The 26,167-nt window shown below is 40.7% G+C and overlaps 2 protein-coding genes across 3 annotated transcripts in view; one reads left to right on the top strand and one right to left on the bottom strand.

Annotated features, from left to right (window-relative positions):
- Positions 1 to 26,167, top strand: part of ndfip1 (Nedd4 family interacting protein 1) — a 424,215-nt gene that overhangs the window by 14,472 nt on the left and 383,576 nt on the right. The window lies entirely within an intron of this gene.
- nr3c1 (nuclear receptor subfamily 3, group C, member 1 (glucocorticoid receptor)) overlaps positions 1 to 26,167 on the bottom strand; it is a 37,088-nt gene that overhangs the window by 4,903 nt on the left and 6,018 nt on the right. For both annotated transcript variants that reach the window (XM_060887218.1, XM_060887217.1), the window contains exons 3-6: positions 6,743 to 6,906; positions 4,947 to 5,063; positions 4,333 to 4,611; positions 864 to 1,008 (exon numbers count right to left, since the gene is read on the bottom strand). In XM_060887218.1, coding sequence (XP_060743201.1) covers positions 864 to 1,008; positions 4,333 to 4,611; positions 4,947 to 5,063; positions 6,743 to 6,906 — 705 coding nt within the window. The remainder of the gene's footprint in view (positions 1 to 863; positions 1,009 to 4,332; positions 4,612 to 4,946; positions 5,064 to 6,742; positions 6,907 to 26,167) is intronic.

The following is a 26,167-nucleotide window of genomic DNA, read 5'->3' as shown; positions in this document are numbered from 1 at the left end:
TGAATTTTATGCATTACGCAGATTCAGGTGATATGGGCTTTGTCAGTGTGACCTACACCTGTAAGACCTACACCTGTAAGACCTACACCTGTAAGACCTACACCTGTAAGACCTACACCTGTAAGACCTACACCTGTAAGACCTACACCTGTAAAACATACACCTGTAAGACCTACACCTGTAAAACATACACCTGTAAGACCTACACCTGTAAGACCTACACCTGTAAAACATACACCTGTAAGACCTACACCTGTAAGACCTACACCTGTAAAACATACACCTGTAAGACCTACACCTGTAAGACCTACACCTGTAAGACCTACACCTGTAAGACCTACACCTGTAAGACCTACACCTGTAAGACCTACACCTGTAAGACCTACACCTATAAGACCTACACCTATAAACCTACACCTGACTTCCAAGGCACAGGAAGAGATGTGTGTTATTATTTGTATAATTTATTTGCATCTTGGTAATGTGTCAATCCAGTAAATTAAAAAAAAAAAAATAATAATAAAAATTAAACAAAATATCATTGTTTATCAGTCAATCTAATCTTCGTGATGTCTGACAGGTTTAGAACAGAGGTGTCTGATCTTATTTGCACACCGCCGGTGAGGGTGCAGAGTTTCATTCTGATCCGATTCCACTAGTTTAATCAGTTGGTTTAAAGTGATGATCAGGTGTGGCTCCTGTTTAGTTGGAATGAAAACACACACCAGACCTTTACAGAAAAGACTGGATACCTCTGATGAAGAAAAACACCAAATCTGAAACTGGACCATCACAAAAAGTTCATTTACACACCACAGAATCCAGAGTGTTAGTGAGCTGAGGAGATTGGGAGATGTACATACTCATTGATCACCAGGTCTGGGGCGAAACAGAGCATGTTGCCATTGCACTGTTGGTAAGATCTCCAGCCCAGGCTAAACGACATGAGGAAGAGCCAGGAGGACTGGAGCAGAGTCATCTGGTCGTCCAGGTGAAGGTTCCGGAAACCTGAAGACAGCAGGGGTTCATGAGACTACATGTCTGCAGATGCTTTACAATAAAATGACAATAAAACTGACTCAGTTGACTCTTTGTACAACACCCACTACCTCAACTGACTCTTTACACAGTACACTTGCATTTTTCTGCCCTAAAAACTGCACACAATTGCATACATGCACTCATGCACCGCCATTTTTTTAAATCAAAATAACGTATTTTATATATATAAATATTTTTAACCCATTGCATTTCACTGCATGTTGTACTGTGTATGATTGTGTATGTGAACATAAAATTTGAATTTAAAAATGTGTGTGTGTGTGTGTGTGTACAGCAGAGTGTAGTTTTTTAATCAAAAGAGCACCAGGCATCAGTTTCTACCTACATCACACCAAGCAAACTACACACCTGAATCACCCCTGTGTGTAACCACAGCTGCACATGCATCACTAGGTCAAGTGTCTTAGTTACGTCTTAAAGTGTATACAGCACCCTGTGGGTTTGTGCTGTACAACAGAGCTGTCAGAGTGACCTTCACTCTATACTAATGAGAAGTCTTCTGTTTAGAGCCACAGCATTTTACTTGCAGTCTTCTCTGATGCACGGTCCTCTCTGATACACGGTCCTCTCTGATGCACGGTCCTCTCTGATGCACGGTCCTCTCTGATGTCTTCTGTCTTGCACAGTCTTCTGTCTTGCACAGTCTTCTGTCTTGCACAGTCTTTTCTAAATGCACAGTCTTTTCTAAATGCACAGTCTTTTCTAAATGCACAGTCTTTTCTAAATGCACAGTCTTTTCTAAATGCACAGTCTTCTCTGATGCACAGCCTTCTCTGATGCACAGTCTTCTGTCTTGCACAGTCTTCTCTGTTGCACAGCCTTCTCTGATGCACAGTCTTCTGTCTTGCACAGTCTTCTGTCTTGCACAGTCTTCTCTGATGCACAGTCTTCTCTGATACACAGTCTTCTCTGATGCACAGTCTTCTCTGATGCACAGTCTTCTCTGATGCACAGTCTTCTCTGATGCACAGTCTTCTCTGATGCACAGTCTTCTCTGATGCACAGTCTTCTCTGATGCACAGTCTTCTGTCTTGCACAGTCTTCTCTGATGCACAGTCTTCTCTGATGCACAGTCTTCTGTCTTGCACAGTCTTCTCTGATGCACAGTCTTTTCTAAATGCACAGTCTTCTCTGATGCACAGTCTTCTGTCTTGCACAGTCTTCTCTGATGCACAGTCTTCTCTGATGCACAGTCTTCTGTCTTGCACAGTCTTCTCTGATGCACAGTCTTTTCTAAATGCACAGTCTTCTCTGATGCACAGTCTTCTCTGATGCACAGTCTTCTCTGATGCACAGTCTTCTCTGATGCACAGTCTTCTGTCTTGCACAGTCTTCTCTGTTGCACAGCCTTCTCTGATACACAGTCTTCTCTGATGCACAGTCTTCTGTCTTGCACAGTCTTCTCTGATGCACAGTCTTCTCTGATACACAGTCTTCTCTGATGCACAGTCTTCTGTCTTGCACAGTCTTCTGTCTTTGCTCAGTCTTCTCTGATGCACAGTCTTTTCTAAATGCACAGTCTTCTCTGATGCACAGTCTTCTGTCTTGCACAGTCTTCTCTGATACACAGTCTTCTCTGATGCACAGTCTGCACACATGCACAGTCTGCACACATGCACTTTGTGTAGTGTACTTAAATCAGCGTTGCACCAGGGTCCTGCTGGGTTTCATTTCACTATGTACTACACCAAATGACAAAACTTCTTGACTTGACTGGATGTTCATAATATTTAAATACCCAAGCACAGAAATCCACATGTAATTATTTAAGGATCTGATTTCCAACAAGCATGTTCTGTATTTTACACTCAGTGATGTGAGCATGCAGAGTGAATAGGAAAGACATTTAATATTTGTCCGGTCGAAACTAAACGTACATAACGGATCACTCAGAAAAAAAAATAAAATAAATAAAAAAGCGAGCTAAACTTAGTTCACATATTAACAGTAACTCATCAAAACTATTTATTTTCAAAATCTCCAAGGGTTGAGATGATTTTAGCTTGCTTTGTAGATTAGATTAATCATTAACAGTAATATAAAAGAAATAAATATTGGTTTGTTGTAGCTTTGGCTGTAAGTAGCCATGGTTAAAGTGAGACAACCTAAAACAGTTAGACAGTATTTTGATCTAACAGGCTAGAAATCTGTTCTCCATGAGAAGGAATTTTGCCATCCATATTGTAAACTGATCGGGTAAAAGGTAAAAAAAAAAAACTAAAAGTAAACAAAAATAAAGGTTCCTCTGAAAAGCTGAACTTATTTTGGACCTCATAGTAAAAGCACCCACGCTCTGTCTGCTTCCCATTTGTTTCCGATAGAAAGACGCGCACAGTGGCAGATGAGGAAAAAATCGTGTGAAACTACTCGCTCTAAACGTGTGAAAGCAGCTTAACAGGAGCCTCAACAGTCACACAAACAACAGGATCGTTTCATCCGACCGGTTTATATGCACACTGTGGTATTGTGGTGTTGGATTTAAGATTAGAAGGTTGTGAGTTTGAATCCCAGGTCCACACAGCTACCACTGCTGGGCCCCTGAGTAAGGCCCTTATCCCTCAATTGCTCAGTTGTATAAAACGAGATGAAAATGGCTGTCATACTGGATAAGGGTGTCTTCTAAATGCCGTAAATGTAAGTTTTTTTTTATGCTTGTGCACTTTATAAGACATAAGATAATTTCTCCACTCCGCTCTTCGGCACTCGAGTCGACTCCTTGTCTGTCATGTCACACAGCACAGTGGCGCTTAATAAACTTGGGATGTTAAGAAGTTGCAGTTGCAAAAAATGATTGTGTTTTCCACATAAATGTTTCTATCTTCACAGTAAATGGTGATCTCAAACCCATTTCTGCTCTCTGAGACGCCCCTGGTGCTTGTTCATAAACAGCTTCAATTTGAAGATGACTCGTTTTATATCAAACTTGCAGGGATACAAAAACTCATTTGTTTACAAACTAAAAATGGCTCAAAAGTTAATTTCTAAAGCAGCGTACTGGTAAAAAGTTGTTGTTAAGGTTGGCTAATTATAGAAATTGATTTAATGGTGTTGTTTCATGTCATTTTAAATCAGTATGTCAGCTATATAGTGTAAGAAACTGTCCTAATGCATTATTTGACAGAAGGGACACTGCAGATATTAAGCATTTCATCACAAAGCGCAACACAGTGAGCCTCATTTCTACATTCACACCATCAGTCTACATGGTTCTGTCTCATGCTCCTGAATGAGCTGAATGATGAAGTGTACTGTGGTGTGTGTGCTCAGTACCGGGCAGAGATTTGGCCCACTTGACAGCGGAGATGAACTGGCGTCCTCCAAGTCTGTTCAGGGTGTTCATGAGCCGTGTGGAGGTGTCTGTGAGCGTGCTGTCGTAGCCGGCGTAAATGGTCTCGGGCTCGATGGCTTTCAGCAGCGACAGCATGGTGGGCACCAGCTGCGGCATGGCTTTGGGGACCAGCGCTCGAGCCTCGGGCACCGGAGGAGGAGTCAGCTCGGCCGTGTTGGTCTGCTGTACACCCTTCATCTTTAGCTTCTTGGCTTTCCGTGCTAATCGGAGAAGAGGTGGGATATTTGGTTACAGCTTTTATAAGAAGTCATATCATGTGACTTTAGTAGGACAAACAAGTATGATTTCCAACATGTGTATGAATCTGTAATCTATAATCTATAGGACATAGACGGAGTCTCATAGCATCATTATGTTATACTCAGTGTATTGAGCATGTTTATGGAATAGGAACGACATTCAACATTTGCCAAATGGAGCTAAATATAAGCAATAAAGATCCAAATATTTATAGAACCAAATTATAATACTGGAATTTTCTTTACTGCAGACAGTAACACGCCGTCCCCGTCTCTGGTGATATAACATCTTTTACCTTCCAGGTTCATGCCAACCATGAGGCACTTGCGGAAACGGCAGGCGGGACAGTTCTTCCTGCGGATTTTGTCGATGATGCAGTCGTTTCGCCCGGCGCACAGATAATTGTGTTGCCCTGTTAGGATTCAATAAAGAACATGTCATTAGGATCAGTCAAAAATTCAGGACATGTGTTTATGATGGACTGCATTTTACTTCTTTTGAAGAAAATAAGTAAATAAATAAATATAATTAATAACCCTTGCTTTCTTTCTTTCATGGCAGGAGTTTCTAATTACGGGACAGATAGGAAACATTGTACCAAAGGGGGTTTGATTCTTAAAGCCAGGATGATCTTACAGTTAAAAATCTCTGTCAGGTTTTTCGAGTACTAACAGGTTTTGGTGAACATGTCATGTTACGCCCAGCTTGAATAAACTACTAATTAGGTCAAATGCTTACGAGGTTAATGTAATGTGTGAGTCTACTTTGCAAAGTATTAGTGTTACATCTGTAATTTAAAAAACATGGCTTTTTATATGAAACATATGACACCCAAATAAGATACGTAGTCTAATAAAATGCTGCAGAGATACAGTTTACACCTGACAGAGAAAAACAGCAGCCAGAGAATCTTACACACACACACACACACACACCATCAGGCACAGTAACACCATGCTGGTAATCTGGTTTTAACACGCCGAGGCTCAGAGCGACAGTGGAGGAGGACATCAGCAGTATTTACAGAGTTTAGTCACCATCTGCCTTCTGTCCTGAGTGCCATCCTTCAGTATACACCAAACTGATCACACTGAACACTAAACTTTCTCCAGATAAAGTTCTGAGAGATCAAAAAAATCCCTTTATTTACACTTTATTCGGATAAATGAATTTAATAAATGAAATAACTGAAATAAATGTAATAATAAACATCATAAATAATATATTTTTAAATAATAATAATAATAATAGTAATAATAATCATTTTAAAATAAAAGAGGCCAATAAAAGAGAAAAACTTTTTAACAGCTGGGGCTTTTTGGCTACAGAAAATATTCCATGTGATGAAACTAAAATTCTTTAATTGTTTAGATTTAAAAAAAGAGAAAAAAAAAAAAGGTATTTTTTTGGTATTTGATCTTAGATGTCAAAAACTAATAGTTATTAAACTTTTTAATCAACATCAAATGACGGTGCTGGAGCTGCATTCGGATGAAAGCAGAATGTTTAGGGCTAATTTTTTGCCATACAGATCTCTTAGGACCTTTAATAAGACTCCTACTGACTCCCCTGACACCCACTGACTCCTACTGACTCCTACTGACTCCTACTGACTCCTACCGACTCCTACTGACACCCACTGACACCCACTGACTCCCTCGCACAATGTACTGTTACAGTTACTACAGTAACACAACACGTCACTCTTTACACTTTCTTTTCCAAATATTTTTATTTGTTAGAATTGATCATAATTTCTTATTTATAGTTAATTAGACACACAGTCTAAGGAGAAGTGTCTGTGTTTTAATTTGAACTGTGTAAGTGATAAATAAATTCCTGAATCTTGAATTTTAGTCTAAGCTGTGTCAGAAATGGTGACTTTTGAGCTGCAAGAACAAATGAACACACACACACACCGCACATTTTATTATTTTCATAGTGCGCTGATATACAGTTGTGTTTCACACTTGTTCACTGGAAAGTTTGTGTTGGCTGTGGAGTGTGTATTAGTGTGTGTGTGTGTGTATGAGAGAAAGAGAGAGAGACAGATACATCGGTGTGACTCAGGTGTGTTCGCCAGCCTCTCACCTTCCACAGCTCTTTTGAAAAAGACTTTGCAGCTGCCGCAGGTGAGCACTCCATAGTGGCAGCCTGACGCCTCATCTGAACACACCAGGCAGATTTTGTGTGTACCGCTGGCCTTCCCTGTGCCCGAGGACATGGCAGTGTTGGCCTCAGGCCTGGCAGTCAAGCTAACACAGACAGATAGAGAGATAAGTGAGTGAGAGGAACGGAGAGAGAGAGAGAGAGAGAAAGAGAGAGAGAGTGAGAGAGAGGGAGTGGGAGGGAGAGTGAGAGAGAGAGTTAGTGGGAGGGAGAGAGAGAGAGAGAGAGAGAGAGAGAGAGAGAGAGAGAGAGGGAGAGTGAGAGAGAGAGTGAGTGGGAGGGAGGGAGAGAGAGAGAGAGAGAGAGAGAGAGAGAGAGAGAGAGAGAGAGAGAGAGAGAGAGGGAGGGAGAGATTTTTTTTATTCAAATGTGTTCAAAAAGTGATTTGGTAAATAAAGAGATTCAACAAATAAATATAGAAACTAAATCAATAATGAAGCTTTCGGCTGGTCCCTTTAGGGGTTGCCACAGAGGATCAGAGCAGCTCACTGACACAAAACCCTCCCCAGTTTCAGGGGGTCATTTCACTGGATGGGAATCAGACCCGAGTCGTGTGCAGTGAGAGCGCCGGAGCCTAGCAGTAAGTAAATAACTCAAAAGATACAGAAATAGATAAGCAAGTGTGGAAGCAAAGAGACAAACAAACAAATATCTAAAACACAGCATGCAAATCGATCTGTAAATAAGTTGTTTGTAAGCCTGTGATTGAATATGTAAGGAAATAAATAACCAGATGCGTAATTAAAGGAAGTAAACAAAGAAATATATACAAGAGCCACATGCATTGCCCTGTACTTTGTCCTATAGAGTCTTATTATATCTAATACTGGTGTTTAATGTAAAACAATTGTTTAATATAAATAAATAAAATACAATAAAATTTAAACAAACAAACAAACAAACAAATAAATAAATAAGAAAATCCTCACACCTCAAAACAGTTACATTATTGTTCATTTCCTTTGGAAATTTTAATTTCCTGTATATTACTATTATAGATATTTTATTTATTTATTTACAAGAAGATCTTCAACAGATATCTCTGTTTTAATAACCTTGACTCGGTGATAGAATTTCCTTAGATTTTAATAATGCTCTCTTTTAAACTCTCTTCATACGTTTAAATTCTCTTCAGTTTTATTGCTGCTCGTCGTCAAACAAACCCATTTGCTCTGAGAGAGAAAGAGAGAGAGAGAGGGAGAGAGAGAAAGAGAAAGAAAGAGAAAGAAAGAGAGAGAGAGAGAGAGAGAGAGAGAGAGAGGGAGAGAGAGGTCACCCGCATGGCCTGCCAAATCAAGAAGCTGTGAATTAGCTCTGACATCTGGACACGCCAGAGTGTCAAATTCTACCCAAAGGTCACTTTGGAGATGAAACAGAGCCTCGGTTGTTGAAATGGCCACCAGGGGGCGATGAGAGTCTGCAGTGTGTGAACTGAGCCCTGCCCTGTAGCCACAGTGGCACAAACCCCCCCACCCACCCAAACACACACACACACACACACACACACACAGATAGAGGAACAGAAAGACAGAGGGCAAACAGCGTGTGAAAAGGTGCCAAATAAATGGCCTGCATGCAAATGACGTGTGGCGAAAACAACAAAAAAAAAACCCAACATCAATACGGCAGTCTGATATCAGAGGATTTACTGTTAAATATAATAACAATAATAATATACTCACATGCTCAAGTCTTGCAAGTCTGTCTTAGCGCTACTAAAAAAACTTATCAGTGTTTCACACTGTCTATAAATGTGCACTACTGTTGTACTGGCACGCTGTTCATCTCAGCTTCAGACAAACCAGCCACAGGGAACAGACTGCCTCATACATTCTCCTAGCTACAACCCTCAAAATCTCACTGGTTCTTCAGACCTGTGTGTATTACAAGCTGTAACAATGACAACAATACTCTGTATCTATATCTCTGTCCTGTGCCAAATTTGTTTAAAGCCTGGTAAGGTGTAAACCTGATATAGATGCGATACAAAGCTCCACTTTCTCCAGACCAGGATGTAACAAAAAAAACAAAAAAAAAACGGTATTGTGTTGAGTCACTATCATGTGTGACTTAACACTGGTGCTTTAACCCTTATTTTAGCTTGTTTAGAGTCACGTCGCTCCTTGTAGCCCGGGATGTGTTTTTAATTGCTCTTCTTTACCGAATGTGAACCTTTCGATCTTTAGGTTGATCTTTATAACCCGGAGTAAAGCAGAGAGTTGAAGAGACGTGTTTGTGGGATGCTTTTGATTCTTTACAAACACGTGATATCGGTGCAGATGTGTGGATGTTTCTGTGTACTGTATACGTATCGTGTTAACCACTAATTGTAAGGGGAAGTGATCCCTTCCATCAGGCGTTAAACACTAGGTGTTGTTCTTCGAGCTAACACACTAGCATGTTACTATGCTAGCCTGCTGACTCATAACACTTAGCGCAATTTGCTGAACCATATTTGGATTTAAACCTGAAGGGGTTGTGGATTAAACTAGATTGTTTCTAATATAAACACGAACCCCAGCACTATGCTTCTGGCAGAAATTAGGGATGACATGGTGTGTGAACGCTGTCTCTGACAGTTCCTCAACCTCGGCTACATCCTCAATTTATTTCTGTTTGGACCTTCCTAATTTCTCGAGCCAAATTTTCAGGCGCTGCTACCCAGACCAGGCACTTTCTAAAGTGGAAATGTAATAAATGAATGAATAAATGAACATGGTCCTTCTTTAAATCAAATTTCTTATTCAGATGAAAGTAAAAACCCTGAGAACCCAGACTCCATGCACACTGTCCTTTTAGAGTGAAAAGTGACGTGACATACGGCTAAGTACCCATACATACCCAGTATGGTGACCCATACTCAGAATTCGTTCTCTGCATTTAACCCATCCAAAGTGCACACACACAGCAAACACACACACACGGAGCAGTGGGCAGCCATTTATGCTGCAGCGCCCGGGGAGCAGTTGGAGGGGATTCGGTGCCTTGCTCAAGGGCACCTCAGTCGTGGCCGGCCCGAGACTCGAACCTACAACCTTCGGGTTACAAGTCAGACTCTCTAACCATTAGGCCACGACTGCCCTTTACGACTTTTAAAGCAGATACCTCAAATATCTGTTCATTCTATATATAACTGTACTGTGTATACATACCTCTGTGTGTGTGTGTGTGTGTGTGTGTGTTGGGAAGACATTCTGGCGCAAGACAATGAGCTTTTCACAGCAAGATATGTCACTGGATTGAAAAAGACTCACGGATTCCTTTCTATACAAGTTATCTCAGTAAGTTTTAAAGCAGTAACTGGTGAGTCATCAAAAAAACCAAGAAAAAACCCACCAATGTCTATTTAAGATCCAGTCGAAATCTTATATATGTTCACAAGCTCAAGTCCTCAGTTACATAACTGCAGGTTTATTTTCATGGAGCAGCCCCGGGTGTGAGTCAGTCCTGTGATATGAAAGCTCTCCATAGGCTTTTAACAGCAAGACAGGCAGCAGTTGGTCTAGAACCGTTTCAGTCAGTTCACAGAAATAGGTACAGAAAAAAGGCAGAAGGTTTCTGCAGGAGAGAGAGAGAGAGAGAGAATGAATGAATGAGAGACAGAGACAGAACGAGAGAGAGAGCCACAAAAAGAGACAAAGGGAGAGAGAGACAAACAGACAGATTGAGAGAGAGCAGGAGAGAAACAGAAACACAGACAGAGAGATAGAGAGTCAGACAGACAGACAGAAAGAGAGATAAAGAGACAGAAAGATAGAGAGGAACACGAGAGATAGAGAGAACAACAGAAAAAGACAGAAAGAAACACAGAAAGACAGAGTGAGAAACAGAGAGAGAGAGAGAGAGAGAGAGAGAGAGAGAGAGACAGAAAGAGAGAGAGACAGAGAGAGCGAGACAGAGAGCGAGACAGAGAGACAGACAGAGACAGACAGTCAGAGACAGAGAGACAGAAAGAGAGAGACAGAGAGAGTGAGACAGAGACAGACAGACAGAGAGAGACAGTCAGAGACAGAGAGACAGAAAGAGAGAGAGAGAGTGAGACAGAGACAGACAGACAGAGAGAGACAGTCAGAGACAGAGAGACAGAAAGAGAGAGACAGAGAGAGTGAGACAGAGACAGACAGACAGAGAGAGACAGAGAGAGAGACAGAGACAGAGACAGACAGAGAGAGAGAGAGACAGAGACTGAGAGAGAGAGATTGAGAGAGAGAGAGAGAGAGAGAGAGAGAGCGAGACAGAGAGCGAGACAGAGAGACAGACAGAGACACAGTCAGAGACAGAGAGACAGAAAGAGAGAGACAGAGAGTGAGACAGAGACAGACAGACAGAGAGAGACAGTCAGAGACAGAGAGACAGAAAGAGAGAGACAGAGAGAGAGACAGAGACAGACAGAGAGAGAGAGACAGAGAGAGAGACAGAGACTGAGAGAGAGAGATTGAGAGAGAGAGAGAGAGAGAGACAGAGAGAGAGACTTGCACTGCTAATTAATACCACGTACTGATCTCATGTTCCTGAGGAAGACCGAGCTCAAGATTTTCACATTCCTCACATTCTCATCACATTTTTCTAATCTTTAAAAATAAAGATTTTTTCCTGGCAGGCTGAGCAGTTTTTCCCTTTCAGTAACCTAGCTGTCAGGGTAAAGGCAGAAGGTGGTCTGAGGTCTTTACAGCGCAGGACATTTACTGTGACATTATTGCTGTGTAGAGAATCAGTGAGTGTCTAGAGCCAGGTTCCTGTAGTAGGACATTTTTATTCCACTTGCAACTTTGTTTAACTAATGCCTTTAAATAGCACTGACGTCTTAAACGTCTGTGTGCAAGACAAACACTATTATAGATAATAAATAAATAATATTACTCATCCTGGTAATTAAGTGCTGGTGCTAGCTGAGCGTTTAAGACTCTGGACTTGTGACCGAACTAAAGTAATTACTATAGTAATGCGCTATGGGGGATTTGATCCATGCTTGGAACTGGCACTGAGATTTAACCCCAGAGTCTGCTCTTGTCTCTGACCCCAACCTCCAACAGTTGGGATACGTGAAGAAAAGAACTTCACTGTGCTGTAATGTATATGTGACAAAAATAAAGGCTTCTTCTAAACTCAACCCTAGATAAGAAATAAATATTATTATTATCTATAAAACCTGGAGCAGGATGACAGAAGACAGTCACTGGAGATGCTCTTTGAATAATGAAACGAAGCAGAGGATCAGAAATCTCTGATATATTGTTGCATGGCGTTATATACAGTACTATATGGAAGAAGACCTGCACGATGACGTAAGCTGAGGTTGGTTTTCAGTGACGTATTAATGCAATAACTCCAGCGGTGCAGCTACACCCACAACACAACGGCACAACATTGTGTAATGGGCCGTAACGCTAAGGCTGGAAGATCAAATACTGTAGAACGTCGCAGAACCCGATATTAAATGCTAGCTTTTCCCCTGAAGTGTCCCATAAAACCTGATACGATAAACAGATACGAACCTGGTTCTTGATAACATCTATAATTTCAACAACCTAGGAAATATCCTGTAGACACGGTCAGTACATCAGTTTCCTGGAGCAACAAGTTCATCGTTTTCATTTTCCAAACACTCCTAGTACTCATTCAGTCATATCACATAAACAATACGAAATAAATACGAGTTCTAAAAGTTTCAATAAAAGTGCAACATTTTCCACTGACACAGTTTTAATCTCAGCCCCAATAGATTAAGTGGTTGGACACTTTTCTAGCCACAAGCTTAAAAATCCAGAAGGTTTCAATCTGATCGGCTCTCCAGAGGTCTGCGTGTACAAACCTTTGACGGGGGATGTGGTAGCCTAGTGCTCAAGATGTTGGTTTACCAATTGGAAGGTCACGAGTTCGAATCCCAGGTCCACCAAGCTACCACTGCTGGGACCCTGAGCAAGGCCCATAATTCTCAATTGCTCAGTTGAATAAAATGTAAGTCCCCCTGGATAAGAGCGTCTGTTTCGTGTAAAAGTTTTGTTTTCTGTGAAAGTGTTCGTGTTTCGAATGTCAGTTCCTCCTCCATCAGAACTTAAGGACTTTCTATGAGAGCTGTAACCATGTTCGATTCCTGTGAATCTCAGAAGGCTTCGTTTCGATGCGTGTTGCGAGACAATACACGTCACATCCTGGGCTAAATCTGTGAAAAAACTGCAAGCTCCTCCAAATATTGTGTTGTTTGCTTGATTTTGCATTTAGGAACGAATTACGAATTTCTGTGACTATGAAATTCTGGAGAGACTGGGAAATGTTTATTCCTTAAAAATACCAACATTTTTGTTTTTAAGCCTAAATGGGAAAAAAGCCCTGTGAGATGCCAGGATGGAGATTGGTAAGGATCCTGAAGACAGAGTCTGCTGCGTTCTAGTGTTAGAGTATTGCATTGCAGCCAAAGACAATAGTGCAGATAATAGAGCAGAGTCTGGAACTTATAAACAAACCGGCAACAATTATCCATCATGGCTGTATAATGGTAGTAAAAAAAAAAGGTTATAAATAACAGACACAGGCAGAGAGGGTGAAGGACATCCCCTCCGATAGTATTGGAACGTCAGGGCTCAATCCAAGAGCAACACAACATCCACAACATTCACAAAACTAATCATATTCAAGTTACAGTTATATAATGAAAATGGGCATAAATTGCACACTCAGCTTTACATCCAAACTGGAGAAAATGTTTAGGATTCACAACTCTTTACTATGTATCGTCCATCCCTTTGGAGGGACCAAATGTAATTGGACAGTTGACTCAAATGCCACTTTATCAATTAAACAGGTAAAAGGTCTGGAGTTGACGCTAAGTGTTGATTTGCATTTGGAAGCTGTTACTGCGAACCCACAAAATATAGAAGGCTTGGATGATCGCAGGATCCTGCTGGATCCTCAGACCTCAAGATCCTCAGACAGATGAAACTACCTGGGTAAAAAGTATGGAGAAGACTGGAGTATGGAACAGTTCATGATCCACAGCCTACATCATCTGTAACACACAGTCGAGGCAGCGTGACAAGATGGACATGCATGGCTTCCAGTGGCACTGGGACAGTGGTGTTTATTGACGACGTGAATGGCGCTCTTTCCCAATACACTTCAGAATTCATCCGGCTGCTTCTGACTGTCCCAGATACATACTGCAAAAGCAACCCCTCCTGTCAGTTACACGTTCCAATATTTGTGGCCACTTGGGAGAAAGGGGTGGGTTCAAATCAAAAATGCCATGTAGTTTGCTAATATATTGTATATATATATTATTACGATTAATATTTCTGACCTATCTAATTCCGTTTGATATAATACAATATTATTTATCCTCACAAAAGACTGTACTTGAATCACTGAAACATTTATAATCTACAAAATATGTGGCACACATTTTAATTCTCTGTCAGTGCAATTCAAAATATAGCCCAAGCCCTGCTTACAGCACCATCTGTCTGATCACATGCCCCAGCATCAGACCTCACGGCTTTAACACCGTAGCCGTATATGAGATGCTGTCTGTTATGGGATCCAGGTCAATTAACAATTTTCCTGAACTGTGTTTTGCCAGAGAGACGCCGGTCTGACTCACAGCGATGCTTCGTTGCCTGATCATGCCTCTGTGATTGTTTTTCTCCAACTGAACTACAAACTGAACCACCGCCTTCCATCAATAAATGAAAAAGAAAGGCACGTGTGTGCAAACGTGTGCACTGACAGACATGCCCTTGTTATCTCAGTTTCCCATAAAGCCAGCTGCCTTCATTTCCTCACAAAAGCCAACCACTTGGTGGATCAGATTATTGTGAGAACCAGACTGTTTTTTTTTTTAAAGCAAACCACCAAAACGTGATCACGCTAAGACAACAGCTGAAGCAGCGGCTGTGCTCTGCACTACATCCGTCTCTGGAATCTCCCTACTAAGCATCGAACTACTGTTATATTTACTGTAACCCTTTTACACAACAGTAAATCTTTAATTGCTGGTTTTATAGCCTCTACCCCACATATAATACAATACAGGCAGGTCAGACAGATCGTGTTAACGCAGCATCGTTCACCCGACGCCTGCGGAAGACCTCGAGCTTCCACGTTCGCTTTTATTTAAGACATTTATGACATTAAGGTCATGCTTTTAGTTTCACAAGCGGGATGATATGAGTCATGGTAACGGATTCTTAAAGCCGTCGTTCGTACGGAAACTGGCGTACCCTCGAGAGTCATCCTATTTGCAGTCTGTTTTTTCCACTGCGAGATCTCTGCAAGGCGCTGTGCACCAGAAAAGGAGGAAATAGTTATTCCCTGAGGTAAAAAAAAAAAAAAAAAAAAAAAAAAACAGAAACAGAAACCAATAGAAACTTTCTTGCATTTGGTTGGATAATATTATGACTGGAACGACACCGAGTCTGAAATGCACAAGTGTGAAGTGTCCAAAACTCCTCTGGTTGTCAAATCATTTTGAGGTAAACAGTTTGGCTTTTAAGTGCATAAGCGCTGTGCAGTAGGGCTCGCGGATGATGCAGAGATTAATATTTGCTGTTTTTTTAGGAGAGAGGTCATGAATATTGAGGTCGGTTGTCAATGCTGGAATCTGTCGAAGACACCACGACAGATTAGAAGTGTCCTGTTTCTTTTTCTTTTGATCCCTCTGTGAACTTTACTTCACTGCCATTATCATCATTATTATTCTAGGTGTAGATTTTTTATTATTATAGATTACAGTTCATCCCCCCCCCCCTTTAAAATACATTAATGGATCTTCTGTCAGTTTGAGCTGCAATTGTGACATCACAACAGACTTTACAGCCGACCAATCGGCAGCTCTGCTTTACTCTTGCCCCTTTTCCACCGAGGCAGTTTGAATGCTGGTTCGGAGCCAGAGCCTAATTTAGAACCAGTTCTTTCTTTTTTGACAACAAAAGCATCGGCTCTGAACCACGAAAAGTGGTTCTTAAGTAGCACCAAAACGTTGCTGGTCTAGACTTAAGGGGCTGGGGGCGGGGCTAGGGGCGGGGTTACTGTTAGCGCATTTGATAATGTACCTTAAGTATACCAATGTTTAATACACTTTTATTTTACTGCTATATGATAAATTATCAGCGCACATGATAGTAGGTAGCTACATGCTAAGGCTAACTTTTCTAAGAGAAGAGAATGTCTTCTACCATTCTCTTCTCTTACATACTTTCAGACTCTATTTCTCTTGCTGATAACCCATCTGACCAATCAGCATCATTCTCTTCTGCCTTTCTCCCTCATGCTCCATTCTTTCATTTTTCTTTCTCTTTTACAGACACATTTTCTCTTTGTGCTTTTCTAATTGTCTTTTTTTAACCTTTCTTTATTTCAAACATGCTGATCCTACAGGAAATGCACATTTTTCTTCTTATTATTATTATACTATAATGTTCTGCTTCTAACAGTTGGGGAGGATTATAGAAGATTATCAGATGATGATAATCTCTGATCTGTACCAGTGGTATACTTTATAGTGGTATACTATATAGTGGAGAGTATCGTGTCATGGTATCTGAGCTGCCCTCGTACATGTTGTAACTCATCGGTGTCTGTGGTCTGGTCCTATTCCTGGCCTCTTCCCCTTCCCCTTTCTACTGGTGTAGTGTCTCTAAATTCCAGGCTTTTGAATAAAATGCTTCATGCATGGCATGCTTTCAACTCTCCATTTCCTCTCTTGGCCGACGTTACGGTTTGGTATCTGAGGCGTGTGAGGAAGAACACTGACCGTGACGTGGATGTTCTAAATGACGCCGATGTGATCTGACTCTGTGATGAAGATAATCTGCGAAGAACGTTATTACTCTCCTACACTGAGCTTTACATTTTGTAGGGTTTGTTTCACAGAGGATTCTCAGTATTATAATGCGCTAAAGGTGTGTATGAAGGCACAATATTTATATTCAATCTCAAACAAACACAATCGTGCATAGGACAAAATGCTGCGAAATGCTTTTTACAACTGTCTTTGAGTCAATTAGTAAAGAATAAAAGGATCAAAGGAAGGAATAAAAATAAGCAATGGAACCCTGGCATAAAGCCTTTATTATTGCCAGATATATATTACAGCACAGTGGAATTCCATTCTTCACATATCCCAAATGACGAGGTTAGGGTCAGAGTGCAGGGCAGATATGAAACAGAGCCCCTGGAGCAGTGAGGGTTAAAGGTCTTGCTCAACTGCCCAACAGTGACAGCTTGGAAGTGCTGGGGTTTGAACCCAGATCTGCTGAGCAACAACCCATAGCCTTAACCGCTTGAGCCACTACTGCCCCAGTGTAGATACAATATAAAGAAGAAATAAAGCCATCAAAATATATAATCAAAAACAGAGGTGGTATTGAGCCTGGTCAATGATGCCTGTGAATATGGTCTCATATATATATATATATATATATATATATATATATATATATATATATATATATGAAAAAAAATGTATATACATATATTTATATACATATATTTCAGCACATTTGTATAAAAATAATAAATCGGGTTTCCTCAAACTACCAAGGTGACTGCATTTTATATTATATGTATATATTATATATTGTGTGTGTATTTTTATTTTTATATATATATATAAAAAAAATACACACACATATATAAAATGGTTTATAAATGAATCATTTTCCTTTATAAACACCTCCAACCTTCCATTCCTATCCTCTGATCTGGCTTTTACATAGAAGTCAGTTTCAGAACTTAATAAATAAAGGAATAAATAAATTCTTCTTCTCGTAGGGCAGGTAAATGAGGAGAAAGTAGGTCACCATAGTTAGAAACTGCCACTGCCAAGATTTGTTGTTGCTAAACAATAACAAAAGGGTATTAAAATATAAACACTTTCTTTTTTAATAAATCATGGAAATCTTCTGATAACTTACTCGTGAAATAAAAAAAGATCTGTACTGTAATTATGCTGCGATGTTCTCTTTAGAGGGAAATGAAGGAAATGAGCTTGCGTTGCTTTTCGGTTCCTGTCATGCGCAACATTTAGTGTTGTCGCTTATTTAACTCGAGGGCAAAACAACTTGGTAAATCTTTGCCTGCTGTTCCTGAGATATCAGTTTTAAATCTGCCAGAGGTCACTGGCTTCTTCTATCCTTCCGGGGATGGGGTAATAAGAGTGGGGTAATAAGAGTGGGGTAATAAGAGTCACAGCAAAATGCTGACTATTTCTCTCTTTTCTTTTCATAGTATTTTTACATTTCTGTTCATTCAGCCTTAATTGTTTTATTTTTTTTTTTTAATTCTGATCTCATTCCTGGAAGGTTCTCCGGTGTGTACAAGCGTGTTTGTTCACGTACGACTGTCTTTGTGAGCACGACTTTAAAGTGTGTGTGAACAGGAACGGTGGGCTTCCCAGTAACCGACTCCTACGTCTGCATTTGCGTTAAACAGCTACACTTGTTTGTAAAAGCCCAGTTGTTGTTCTTAGGATGAAGAAATCTAGGTCAGCCTTGTGCAATAACCAGGTCACGGAAATGCCTTCGCAAGCAAACGTACACTGTATTTCCTTTATTTTGGGTACTGTACTCTGAACAGTAGAAAACGGTGGTTTTGAAGACAGCCGAAAGGGTACAGGAAACTAACAGTGCATGTACACACACGCGCGAGCGTACAAAGCGCGCACACACGCTAAAAACAATCTCTAAATGGGCTGCTGTCATCCGACTGTGAAGAAGAAGGGAAAGCAGGTCAGGCAGGCGACAGTCCGACTCCGTGGGCGGTCGAATAACAGCGATTATACACAAAGACCAAAATAACTAGACCGGGCATTGAGTCTAATCTCAGTTCAGATCAACTGGATTTGTTTACAGCGTTCAAAAACAGACCGTCACACAAAGCAGCTCTACTCACTATTCAGATGTTATCGATTCTTTTTATTTATTCTAATAATGTGCTTTTGCAAACTTCCAACTCAAAGTCATTATTCATTCAGCTTCATTCACAAAAAGAGCACAGATCGTTATCTGTGTGTTTTAAATAAAGACCGAAAGAGTTGTTGGAAGCTTAATGGTGCTGACGTTAAAATAAAGTATTACCCGTAATATATACATTGGTTGGTTTTAGTCAAAACGTTCATTAAATTCATTGAAATCTAGGGGGCGGGGCTTCATGGAGGAGAGTTGTTGTTATTATTATTATTGGAGAATGTATTACCAAAACTGTCAATCAGAACAGATTCAGACGTCGCTCGACTCCTCTGATCGTTTTTTGGGTCCGGGAAAGGAGGAGAATAGTTTTGTGCGAAATCCCGTAACTACGGAGATACGTGTAAAAGTAGGTGGGTGTTTAAATCATAACGTCACATGCACTAAAAATATGAAAACTGTAGTATCTGTAGTGTCTGTACCTTTAAAAATCTGCGTTTTATTCCTAAATACAGTTTATTCAAAGTGGATTTCAGGTAGCATTTAGTTTTTTTTTTTTTTTTAAGGCTGGAATCCGACCTCGGTAGCATCTTGTTAAATTGCACAGATGTGAGACGTGTCTGGGCAAAAAAAACGCTGAGGTTGTGCTTTGACTGCTGAAAAAGAAAAGACTCCGAGCACCGAGTGTAGATCAGGTGTGTGAGATTTCAGCTCATTTCCCACTCAAATCTACTATCAGCTCATTAAGCGGGTGAAAGTGTGTTGAAAGAAAGAGAACGCAAAAAACGTTTTGAGGGCAAAAAAAAAAAAAAAACAAAGAAAAGAAAAGAAATGACACTAAATGTAGAGATCGAGCAGATAAAAGACTTGAGGTCTGTGAGGTGAAAACTTTGTGTTTATTTGCAGTGGTTTCACTTTTTATTTCACCTAAACTCATAGCAGTGACATTGTTTAAACTAATAAAAAAATAAAAAAGAAATAAAAGAAACAAATACAAAAATAAAATAATGCTAGCCGAATGTACTTCGTTTGAATGTGTACATCTGTTCCGCCTGATAAAATTGAGTAACAATTCAGTAACATTAACACAATTTTATTTTTAACATCCAATAATAGGAGCATGGATTTCAAACCCATGACACGCTGGTGTTTTGCAACATGCAAACTACCTCTGCACTTACTTCATCGTGCACGTTTCACTTCTCAGCACCAACATCCTCATAGGATTTCACAGTGTGAGTGAATTACGTAGCGCGAGTGCGATCGATTCGTGTAGCATTTAACGTTTGGTCATCGAGAAACATTGTTTAAATGAAGATCACTACAAGAAACAAAATTGTTCATAAATGGTAATTTTTTTTGCTGTAAACTATACGTCTGAATTAAATCAGACAGAAAATCCTCTTTAACAATACTTTATTTAACGTCTGCAAAATGCCATTTAAAAAAACAACAATTTAAAAATAATTTTATAACTAAACTTGTAAACTTGAACGTAAAAATATAAGAATGCTTAATTTGACAAGGAAGCACAAAATAAGCACAAAATTCTACCATCAAATTCTATCGGCTGCTTCCAGACACGTCGAAAGCCAATCTGAAATGATTTATCTTTTAAAATGCAAAATCCAACATGGCTGACTTTGTGTTGTGTGGTGATGTCTGTCTTTAAAGGATCCTGCTATGTTTGGTACGGGGACCCAACAGTGACAATATGGCAGTGCTGGGGCTTGAACCCTGTACACGATGTACTTTGGAATTGTGCCACGTTTCCTGTTTGCGTGGGTTGACGTTAATCGATCGCCTCGTCATGGTAACGCCGTTCAACATCGCCGCATATGTAGCTCATGCTGAAGAAATTAGATAATAATCTGTTTAATTCTGTAGGAGGAATATTCAAAAGTGTGGTTTATTAGCCTCATTTCCTTCCGCCTGTTGATGGCTAGATGTCGGTTATGTGAAAACGTATGATTCACATTTGGAGATTAATGAGAAGTCGTTAGATTTGCATTATAAATTAATTCCTTTGATTCGAATTGAATGATTTGTCCTAATTATTTTGCAATTTTGGTCACAGGGCCTCGGTATAGATTTATCACACTGTGAAATCAACAACGTTTGTTGTTGTTCTGTGCAGACGACTTGAATGAACACGGCCAGCTCGGCTGTGGTTGAAATTTCAGTTGCTTTAGTTGATTCCTTTATTTTTATATGTCCTCTGAAACCCTGCCTGTGAGATTCAGGGTTACGGTCCAGTTAGCACACTTCTCTACAGAGACAGACAAGCTAATGATTCCCTATTTATGTGTGCTTAAATAAAGCTCTACGTGCCTGACATGTTCTCTCACTCTTCATCGGTCTGTAAATTCAGTTCAATGCTTTTTAATGCCGGTTTAAGACATTTTAGAAGAAGAAGAAGTCGTCTTTATTTTTGTTACATAGACATTACAGCACAGTGAAATTCTTTCTTTACGTGTCTTAACTTGGATCAGAGCACAGGGTCAGCCATGATACAGCACCCCTGGAACACAGAGGGTTGGGGCCTTGCTCAAGGGCCCAACAGTGGCAGCTTGGCAGTGCTAGGGCTTGAACCCTGATCCTCTGATCGAAAGAATGAGCCTTAACCGCTCCAGCCACCACTGGGCATTTTAACACTTATTTAGTAAAACTTGCACCATTAAAGATGAACTCCAGCTAATTATCAATACACGGAGTAAACAGAAGGGAAAAGCAAGTGGAACCACACCAAAGTTAGGCATGTAATGAGTGACTGAGCGCTGATAATCAGTGACACTGAATCCTACATATACACAAATAACAAACATTAAACCAAAACTAAAAGCTTTTAGCTAATGTTTTTCTCCCTGCTCACAAATAACACAACAGTTACCTGCATTTGGCAGATGCCCTTTTATCCAGAGTGACTTATATTTTATCTCATTTTTGAGCTACAACTGAGCAACTGAGCGTTAAGGGCCTTGCTCAAGAGCCCAGAAATGGGCACTTGTTGGAGCTGAGATTTGATCTCACAACCTTCTGATCAGTAGTCCAATACCTTAACCACTAAGCTACCGCATCCCTCAGATGAGTTCCCAAACAGGGAGGAGTTTCAAACTGCTGCTCGTGATGCTTCACGGTGTTACGCAACACATGAAGGAAAGCTCTCTCTGCCTTCTTCCGCATACATGCGCTCACAGATGCCCTGACTGGCTAGGTCAGTCTGAGTGACAGGAGATGGACAGTACGCCCCGCCCACCCAGACAGCATGGTCCATTTCAAAGAGGCTCAATGAGATAAATGAAAAATGTGAATGGAGAGAACAACTCACAGAACAACAAGATTTCAGTGTGTCATATGACAAGGTAAATAAAAACAATAAAAACGGCGACGTTTTAATATCTCTCAGAATTCGAAAAGGACAATTTCACACCACCCCCACATCATACCAGCTCCTCAGCTAGAAAACCAAGTGATTATGAAATCGCAGCTAATCTGAAAAGAAAACAAAAAAAACAGGAGTATTCGTGTGTGTGTAATAAAAAGTTTGGCTCTTGAACTTTTTCATCCTACGGTGAAACGTTTCTTTAAGGAGTTATTTTTTTAAGAAGTGGCTGGAAAAATATGTACAGTGGTCTTGATGCCTTTTCCATGGAACTCAGATGTGAGTTTTAATAAAAATCTGAAAAGGAGAAACTGTTTAAAAATGGAATAAACTGATGGTCCGATGGTAACCGCTATACTATAATCGCTTAATTGGTATTTTGTTTAATAGGTACTAATAATAGAATGGTTATCTTTATGTCAGTTTGTTTTTGTTTGCACAGCGTGACAGGTTTTTCTGAAGCCGCACCCATCCAGCAGTCCTTCTATGTTCACCAGCAATACCTTAAAAACACAAACAGTTCTAAGTAATGATAGCTAGTGATAAGACTTTTTTATTAACCTGAGATAATATCGGGCATTCACAAACACACACCACACTCATCTTTACATTTGGTTCTTTATGTTTATGATACGAAGTGTGATGTTTCAGACATCTTTAAGCAGAATGACTTGCTTTGATCCCTGCCTTTGTTACCTAGCATGACCTGCGTACCATTGCCACTCCTGTCATTGCACTGTCAAGGAACTACGGTGTGAAAACTTTCCACTGAAACTCGAGGCATTTAATAGTAGAACAATAAAGATGACTAGACATTGCAGACTGCACCTTCGCCCAGGTGTGTTACAATTGGGAGCATTATTAGTAAGCTTATAATGTAAACAAACAAAAATAAATTTGTGCAGCAAACCATGCTGAAATGCGACATGCTGCGGCTGAATAGTTATTGATTAACGCATTTATAGGGCAGCGGTGGCTCAAGTGGTTACGGCTCTGGGTGGATGATCAGGCTTCAAGCCCCAGCACTGCCAAATTGCCACTGCTGGGCCCTTGAGCAAGGCCCTTAACCATCACTGCTCCTGCGCTCTGACCCCAACCTCTAAAAGTTGAGACATGCGATGAAAGAATTTTACTGTGCTGTAATGTAGGTGTGAAAAAAGAAAGTCTTCTGCAGTCTATTGTTTCGAACATGTTGCGACTGCATCTTTATTACCATAGGAGTTGGTAGGAATAGTTGGATTATGAACTTACAATGTTTAATTTGAAACAAATGTGTGTGATGAATAAGGAGGACTCAGGTATCGAGCTACATAACGATGATTCATAAAGCTGTGGTTCATCCTTAATCTCACATGCAGCATATCACTTTAGCTAGACAGCTCCAAACAGTCCAAAGTTCTCATCTGTTGACTGGTTAAATAGGCATGTGGTTGGCCGTAGGAGAACCCGAGCAGGGCAAAAAAACAAATAGCAGGAAGAAAAAAAACAAACAAAATAAAAATGACAAACAAAAGAAGATGTGAGCTGGATGTGGATCTGAAGAAGAGGCGGCTCAGGCCAGCAGAGTCATGCAGATGAGTCAGGATACACTCATGTGAGTGAGGGAGGATCGCTCGAGCTGGAGCTGGTATCTACACATGAAATTCACCTGATTCGACCTGAGACACGCCGTCCGGGCCAAATGAGACAAAAATGACGCCTCGAAGCAAACGTGCAAATAACAATCCCAAGCATGTAAAACCAGTCTGGCTGTGATTGTGTGCGTGAGAAAGCGCTGCCATGTCTGACCCCAAGCCATTAAGCTTCTGAGCGGCGTCTAGTGTGGCGTTAAATGTCACGCATGTACCGGTGAAAACACAAAACCTGACTCCCACTCGAATCCTGCGCACCAAAAAGGCCAGATAATCAAGCCCACATGAACACTTAAGATGAGTCCACCCTTCTGTTTCACCATCTGTTGCTGCTGGCCGTGAGCCACCACACGAGTGTGACTGCTTTCCTTCAATCCAGCAGCTCCTCTCTGTTTTATGATGAATTTACAAGAGTGCATGGCTTTTTAAAGAGCTGCCCAACTTTCCTAACAACTATTCTATAAATAAATAAATCAAATAATTTGCATTTTGTTAGTGAAGGTTAATCAAAATGGCGTCTATTAAAAGTGGAGGAAACTGAAACAACCTTCGCGCACGTGTGAGCCACACAAATGATCCGGCATACTAAAGGTTCTCTCTTGAAGAATCTTACCTCTCCCCTAAATTAATCACTCAGTCGCTATGTTTCGCTAAGGACGATGATATTCTGGTGAACGGCGTACGATTATACGGCGCTTAAATATCGAGAAAATTAAGGCACGTGCTGTTGAAACACTAAAACCGTGACACAGTTTAAACTCCACATCAGAGAACACGATAACCTCAAATGTCACAATAACACAGTTCGACACATCAATAACTGTCTTTGTCTCTGAAACACACAGCGTGTTCAGACCAGGACTGAGTCATAAAACGAGACATCAGTGATATGGTGGTAAATCACGTCACTACAGGTTTTCCTGAGCTACTGACACACTCTTAATTTTACACTTTACCATAAATTAGGTTTTAATTTTAAAACCCAGTTTTCACCCCTTTGTTTAAAAAGCACGTGGACAAATCGATAGTGCCTCGGGGGTTTCCTCGGGGTACACTGGTTTCCTCCCACGGTCCAAAGACATGCATGGTAGGTTGATTGGCATCTCTGGAAAATTGTCCGTAGTGTGTGATTGTGTGAGTGAATGAGAGAGTGTGTGTGTGTGCCCTGTGATGGGTTGGCACACCGTCCAGGGTGTATCCTGCCTTGATGCCCAATGACGCCTGAGATAAGCACAGCCTCCCCGTGACCCGAGGTAGTTCGGATAAGCGGTAGAAAATGAATGAACAAAAATAGACACACAGACAGATAAATACATAGACAGACAGACAGTTAGACATACAGGGACATATAAGCAGACAGAAAGACAGATAGATAAATATATATTCAGAGAGAGACAGACAGGCATACAGACAGGTAGACAGATAAATACATAGACAGACAGACATTCAGACAGACAGACAAATATCCATAATAACAAGAATGACTTTCCCTAAACAAACAACTCCATCTTACATGTAGCCCATGCTTCAACTTAACACACTCCATGGTGATGTAACACATCTCAAAGTTGTAACAACAGCAAGAGCAACTCATTTTGAGTCCCACCACCTGCTGCTACCGATCTCAGCGCGCGCATCAGCCGAGTCGTCATCTGGTGTTCAGTAGGACGGTTTGCGTGAAGAGAATTAGTTAGCGTACGCTTTAGACTCGGGACATACAAGTGAAAGATTCTGACGAATGTGCTAGCTTGCTTGTTGATCTTTCTGCTTGTCCGTGCCACCAAACGAATAAAGCAGCGAATGTCTTCGCTCGCAAAACACGAGCAGAGGTTTACATTAAGACCAAACGAAACGGCGTGTTGTTTATCAGGGTGACTTTACCGGCTCCACCCCCTACTTTCCCCGTCATCAACAGTTCTTCGCACCAATGATGCAAAAATAAAGGGACGACAGATGACGGTATCAGGAACTGTTAAATAATGAAAGATTTTATTTGAAAAATATTAGCTGCGACTCGGACATGCGCACGTGCGTACGTCAATCCACACCCTCTGCAGTATCTGGCTCGCACGCTAGGTGGAGCCTACACGCCTAAAGCCACGGGTGATAGCGTCGCCAATCTGCAATACAGGAGCTGATACATATAGCGGTCAACTTCCTGGTTAAACCTAAAAAAAATGCTGACTACTATTTTGCTGACTTTTTTTTCGAGATATGAAGGTCTGCAACCAGGATAAATACTTAGTTACTGAAGAACTAGATAACTGGTTCACTTGATGCTAATACAGATAATACAGTATAACATTTCTCTGTTAATTTATTCCGTTTTAGAAATGATTTGTCCGTCCACGGACGCTACCTTCCGCTGACATGGTATATCGTGTGATTTCATGCTTCCGAATTGTACTTGAGGCTTAATTCTTCCTAGCTTCTG

Source organism: Tachysurus vachellii, chromosome 14, assembly GCF_030014155.1.
Source record: "Tachysurus vachellii isolate PV-2020 chromosome 14, HZAU_Pvac_v1, whole genome shotgun sequence".
NCBI lineage: Eukaryota > Metazoa > Chordata > Actinopteri > Siluriformes > Bagridae > Tachysurus > Tachysurus vachellii.
This window is presented reverse-complemented; position numbering and strand designations above follow the sequence as displayed.